Source organism: Penaeus japonicus, unplaced genomic scaffold, assembly GCF_977035675.1.
Source record: "Penaeus japonicus unplaced genomic scaffold, GWHDUDI00000001_assembly GWHDUDI00000002, whole genome shotgun sequence".
NCBI classification, from domain to species: domain Eukaryota; kingdom Metazoa; phylum Arthropoda; class Malacostraca; order Decapoda; family Penaeidae; genus Penaeus; species Penaeus japonicus.
In genome coordinates, this window is record NW_028234404.1 from 27621809 (window position 1) to 27629308 (window position 7500).

Consider the following 7500-nt stretch of genomic DNA (forward strand, 5'->3'; position numbering starts at 1 on the left):
TCTCTCTCTCTCTCTCTCTCTCTCTCTCATTCTCACTCTCTCCATCTCTCTCTCTCTTCTCTCTCTTCTCTCTCTCTACTCTCTCTTCTCTCTCTCTACTCTCTCTTCTCTCTCTCTCTCTCTTCTCTCTCTTCTCTCTCTCTACTCTCTCTTCTCTCTCTCTTCTCTCTCTTCTCTCTCTCTTCTCTCTCTTCTCTCTCTTCTCTCCTCTCTCTCTCCCTCTCTTTCCCTCTCTCTCTCTCTCTTCTCTCTCTCTCTCTCTCTCTCTCTCTCTCTCTCTCTCTCTCTCTCTCTCTCTCTCTCTCTCTCTCTCTCTCTCTCTCTCTCTCTCTTTCTCTATTTCTTCTATTTCTCTCTCTCTTCTATTTCTCTCTCTCTTCTATTTCTCTCTCTCTCTTCTCTTTCTCTCTCTCTCTTCTCTTTCTCTCTCTTTCTCTTCTCTTTCTCTCTCTTTCTCTCTCTTTCTCTTCTCTTTCTCTCTCTTTCACTATCTCTCTCTCTCTCTATCTCTCTCTCTCGCTTTCTCTCTCTCTATATCTTTCATCTCACTCTCTTTCTCTCTCTCTCTCTCTCTCTCTCTTCTCTCTCTCTCACTCTTCTTCTCTCTCTCTCTCTCTCCTGTTCTCTCTCTCACTCTCTCTCTCTCTCTCCCTCTCTCTCCCTCTTCTCTCTCTCTCTCTCTCCCTTCTCCCTCTCTCTCTATCTCTCGTCTCTCTCTCTCTTCTCTTCTTCTTCTCTCTCTTCTCTCTCTTCTCTCTCTCTTCTTCTCTCCCTCTCTTCTCCCTCTCCTTCTTCTCACTCTACACTCTCTCTCTCTCTCTCTCTCTCTCTCTCTCTCTCTCTCTCTCTCTCTCTCTCTCTCTCTCTCTCTCTCTCTGTCACACACATGTATTTTATAATTATTTGCATATATGGTTTAATTTTCTTTCATAGTTTTTGTAATATATTCCTTATGCAAGGAAAAGCATATATTTACCTTGATTTTCTTATGTTTTCTTTCCAGGTACCTCCTTTTCTACCATAAACAAATTTTAGAGTATGATTGAAAGTAATTTTGTCATGAACTTGGATATTAACCTGTAGCATCGGTAGTGTCAACTGACTTCGGAAAGGCTGCATGTCTTACTTCTGATTTTGACCAAATTATAGGGAGTTGAGTTCATGACAAAACAGCTCCCCAGGTCATCTGCAAGTTCCATTACAGACTATATAGTCCAAATTTTAAGATAGTTCCTAAAATTCTATGGCAGTCATATCTGGTGATGATATCTTAGCAGACAAGATCCAGAGACATTGGTAGATGATCTAACTTATCATCATCGTTTATGAATAAAGGCTAAGGCAAGTGCAGATCCAATTTTTTCACTTTTGCAGTTTGTTGTGTATTTGCAGGAGAAGACCAAAGATTCTAGCTTTGCATTTAATCAGGGTGTCACAATATGTGTTTTGTATATTTTAACTGAGGTTATATTCCAGATTGCAATGCTATCTTCAATATCTGTTAATTTTAGTCTTCCATAACATGAAGAGAAACTAAAGAGAGAGATCTAATCTAGTCCTCAGTAAGTAAATCTGAAAGTGAGATGGCAGAAGGAAGTGTAAACATCATAAGTGAAAGATGTTTAGAAAATGTCCTGTTTCTTTTACCATTATAAATTACTGTAGCAAGAAAGTGTAAAAGCAAAGGTTAGATGAATACTTATGGTCATCTTGCAATAACTATTAATGCTTGTGTTAGGTAGTGACAGAGTCCAGTAATGCAAGGTGGCTTATGGTAGACTAATGTACACAGCAGTCAAGCTTGTACAGGTAAACTTGCTCTCTAGCTTGAATGGTGAAATTAGATGGTGGAAGGTCTTGCCTCCTGTTTGGATTTTGGTGGCAAGGGAAAGTAGCATTTATTTTTGAACAAATACACATGCAGTAGACTGGGAGTCGTAATAGTTTATTGGCAGAATTTCCAGTGGAGAATTCATATTGTTATGTACCACCTTCTTTTAGGTAAAATGTTGTTTATAACAGGAAGTTAATTAAGAAATTTCATCAGGTACTTTTGGTTTTGCTAGATTGTGAAATAAATATTTTTTATACTTTTAACAGTATTATGGGCATTTCATGTACTTTATTTTCCATGTCCATGTCTGAAATGTATTCTGAATGTTGTGTTAAAGGACTACTTAAATCTGCAGGTATTTAAAGCCAAAGTGTGAAAAATCAAGAGAGTGCCTCATGTATTTCAACAAGGTGCTCTAAAGACAGCCATCCTTGTTGCGTATGTAACATATGTAGGGTGTATACCTTGTCCTTCCTCCCCTTGCTGAGGCTATAAAAAGAAACTGTCCACATTCATACAAAAGTATTCTTGTGTGTAAATGTTGTACATTATATTTGATGTATTTATGCTACCAGTGACACGGATTATTCATGAAAATATACAAGTTAAAAGTACCACGAAATCAACAACATTGCAGATACTTTAAAATCAGCCATATCTTGTATTTTGATTCTACTGATGCATGGATTCGGAAATTTGGTTTTAGAGCCCATCCAGCAACCTAGTGTGCAATCCTCAATAATTGTAAGCAGGCTTTTGTACTTTTTTTGTAATGCCCATGATTTGATAGTTTTCATTCTAAATATCTTGCACAGGACAGATTTCATACTGTTAGGTGCTGTGCCACACACCATTGTAATTTAAAGTGAGGTAATCAAATATGTCATTCTGTGCTCTGAGAATATAAGGATGAGTATCCAGTCACTTGAAGTAATATTTCTTTATCTCCAAAACTTAATTGCCATTTTTATTTTAAGTTTGGTATATGAGAGTAGTACATCATTGTCATATAATGTTTTGTATACAAGCAACTTATTACAGGTCTGTGGATATGGACGGTACCAAACAAATTGTTTTTGAGAAAAATCTGAATCTGGCAGTAGTGTGTGTTGGGACTTCATATGGGTAGTTTGAATGTGGTCGTTTTGGAATAAGTAGATAACATTCTTGAGTTGAAGATTGTATGCAGGGATATTGTAACGAGTGTTTGAATGTTCATTGTGGAAATAGCTAAAATATGTAGAAGTTCATGTGGAGGAATTTTATAAAAATTTGTTACTTGAAAATAATTGTCTGTATAAATAGAGTGGTTTAGATTGTTTATCAGTGGTGAGGGCAAAAAATTAGAACACTTCACATTTAGGCAAAAGTACTTTTCATAATAGAAGAGTGAGCAGTGCAATGTGATTTGATGATGTGGTATGAATCTGAGGAAGAGAAAGAGAAGAGATAGGTGAATGTAATTAGGGAAATATGAAGTAAAAAGATAGTGTGAATCTTGAAAGAAGTGGTTAATAATCTCATTATATTTATTTTATAGAAGCAACCAGAGATTTTAATAATTTCACCAATTATCATTAAATTAATTATCCTAGGAAGTATTGTATTGTTAGGGTTCATCAAAGGAGGTAAAGCAACGAAAACAATTTACATGGATTGTGACAGTTATTTCTGAATGCAGCTACCCTCACCGGCTTTGGCTAACTGGAAAAACTTTTTTATAATTCCGTTTGAGGTACCATCTATTTCTATGTATGATCCTGTTAACCCATTCCCGACGGGCCCAGCGATAAGTGGAAACCCCCTACGCCTGGCCCATGCAATATTGCATCGGGAACGTCACACTGGTGTGTCACCCTGTCATCGGGCATTTAGCTGTGTCATACAGGTGTGATGCACCGTCATCATAGAGTTCAGAGAAGGTCACCCATGCAGATCATATTGAATGTCTCTTTAATTTGATCATAATATCTTCATTGGTTAGTAATTTGATTGTTACCTTTTGACTTTATATCACAGATTGATAATACTTTGATATTATAATTTTTGGAAATGAATATATATATATAAAAATGGTAAATTTCAAGTGTGTATTAACAAATCAATATTAATGGAATTTAGCTAAAAAAAATACTGATAGAGTTAAGGTTAACACTATTTCATAACAACATTGCTTGTTTAATCAGGAAATCAAAGGCATGTACCATGCGCGATTCATGATACTAAGAGACTTCTAGTTTGATATTTTGCCTGAGTGAGGGTGAGCTGTATTTTAACCAAAGTTAAACATTGTTGTCTTTTTGAAATATTAGATATAATTGCTACATTAGCAAGTTCTCATACTGAATACTTTTTGAATATGATTATTCACTTGCTTTACTCCAATGCTCAATATATTTTGTAACCTTATTCTAATATGCGCTTACTATTGCGGGTGTCATTAAAGACTTCCATTTTGAAGGGATCATATCAGCATATACAGCATATACAAAAATACAACATCCTTTAGTTAAACAGTAATTTGTAAAGTGATTGGAAGTAATATTTGAAGTGATGTCTGTACTAAAGCTGAAAGTTGAAAGATACAAGGTAAGCTTGATTGGATGTAATTTTAATGATTGGTTTTGTATGTAATGAGTGTAAGAAACTCTGATATGGTTGTGAGTAAGGAGCATGTATGCAGCCTTAGCTTGTACTACCACCACATGACCAGCCACTATCTGTGATACAAGGCGGGATGCCGCACCACGCCCAGGCTTAATGTCATGGCTCAGTCTCAATAAATTTAAGTCACAGTCCCTCTTGTTCTCATTATTCCAGATTTCTTACTCCCTTTTTATTGGACACTGGGAAATAATGCTGTATTTATGCTGAATTGTAAATATGGTTGACCTCTGGTGTCACTCTTGCAGATGACAGAAACAAAATGGTACCTTTGGATTTGTACTGACTACAATGTAGTCATATATAATCCCTGTTCATTACTCCTGATACTATGAACCACCTATTATTTTTAGCATTAATCCTTCACTGTGAGTCTGAAGATACATTATGAAATACATTATACATTATATATTTTATGTCAGGCTTTCACCTAATCTAGTTTTGTTACTGCTTTTCATAAATATAAATGGGATGAAAGATCATACAAAAGGATGTCTATAAAAATAAAACTTTCTTATGTTTCCAGTTGAGTCTGTTTTTTTTTGTTTTTGTTTTTTTTGTTAATCTTCCTTCCTCATCAATTACATGCATCAAATTTTAGGCATTGATAAAATGCACATATCCATTAAATTTGGTGTACATAACATATTCGTTATGTACACCAAATTTAATGGATATGTAAAGTTAGTGAATGATAATGTGCTTTTTAGGCTAGGGGGTTTCATACTCTTTATGAAGTATCATTCAATCTAAAGCTGGAGACTGCAGAAATTCCACTTAATTAGATGACAGGATATCGGTTATTATGTTCTATGACAAATATGGTGAAAAACACACATGATGACTCCAGGTATACATCCCAAGTCACTGACTTGAATCTCATTCACAACTGTAGGTCCATAGCATGTTTAGAAAGAAAATAGCAAAAAAATAAAAACTGAAGACACAAATATCTGACAAAGCTTTTACTCTTGAACTACCTTCATTGTTCATGGGTAAAAGATAGCATTTGAAAGAAAAAAAGAAGTCAAACTGCTAAGAGCAAATGCAAAATAAGGTACTGACATTTCAGTTTGTTTTGAGATTTGTGAACTTAATTCCACTTGGACCACAAGGCTCTCGTGCTGTGAACCGCTAAATAACGCAGACACAACTACTCCGTATACCAGATCCAACACTACAACCCCTACCCATCCATCCAACATCAAACATATATAAAATACTCAAACCACCACAACTAAAATCACACTAACCAAACACAAACACAAAAAACTAAATAAATACTATATATATATTATAAATATAAACATAAACATATAATATATACACTCAATCTCACAAAATAATCTAACTATATATATATTATATAACTATATATACTCTCTATATACTATATATATATCATATCATATATCATATATATAAACATTATTCTATATATATTATATATAATATACAGAATATCTATATGCTATAATATATATTATAATAAAATATATATATATATATATTAAATTTATATATTATATATATTTAACTCATAACTTATATATATATATATCTATATATAAATATATCTAATATCTATAATATAATATATCATTATATATCTATATAACTATATCAATTATTTCTATATATATATTAAATATCTAAATACATATCAATAATATTGTATCTATATATGTAATATATATATATTTATATAAATATCATATATATTAATATATATATATACACATACTACATTAAAAAACAAATAATAACTATATATATATATCATCTAAATAATATTTATATGTAATATATATATATATATATATATATTCTATGAATCAATTAATTATATATATATATATATATTATATGTTATCAATATATAAATATTCTATATACTAAAAATAAATTATTTATATATGTTTTAAATATATTATATAAATGTATGTATATATACAATATTTATATAAAAAAGTATTATATATCTAAATATTACTATTCTATTTATATATATAATGAATATATATTTCTATAATAACTAATATATATAAAAATATATATCTATATAATATAAATATATATTCTATCATTATATTTATACAATAAATATATAATTATAAATATATATTGATATATATATGTATATTGTATATTTATTTATATATATATATATATTATCTATAATATATAATATTTATATTATATTATCTAAATAATAATATATATATATATATATCTATATCAAAAATATCTATAATATATCTATATCTAAATCTTTATATATAAAATTATTATCTATACATATATATATATCTATATATACATATATATTATATAAATATACATACATTTATATTATATATATTTCTATATATTATATATTATAAATTTATTATATCAATTAATATATATATATTCTATATACATTTAATAATGTATATAAATAAATACATATTATATATATTATATTATCTATATATATTTTTAAATATATATATATATATATATCCATATATATATTTATTAATATATTTATATATTATATATATATAAATATATAAATATGTTATATATATGTATATATATTATATATATATATATACATATATATATATATATATACCATATATGTATTTATTTATATTATACATATATATATACAATATATTTATTATATATATATATACTATATATATGTATATTATATTTATATATATATATACATATATATATATATATATAGATATATTTGTATATATATATATTTATATATATTTATCTTGTATATATATACATAAATATATATATATATCTATATATATTGTATATATATATAATATATATATAAATATATATACAATTTATTATATATTATATTATATATATATATATATTTATATATATAATATATATATATATATAAATGTAAGCAATTTATATATACATATATATATATATATATATATATATATATATATTTTTATATATACATTTATATATATAAT

The 7500-nt window shown here is 29.0% G+C and overlaps 1 protein-coding gene across 1 annotated transcript in view; it reads left to right on the forward strand.

The window, feature by feature from the left end:
* The window catches only part of LOC122263189 (ubiquitin carboxyl-terminal hydrolase 22-like), a gene marked incomplete in the record, with an annotated part of 107705 nt that extends 103073 nt beyond the window's left edge, over positions 1–4632 (forward strand). Inside the window, 1 exon segment of the mRNA XM_086545208.1 lies at positions 1004–4632. Within this exon segment, the coding sequence (XP_086401334.1) occupies positions 1004–1046 (43 nt within the window).
* Between the last annotated feature and the right edge of the window lie 2868 nt (positions 4633–7500).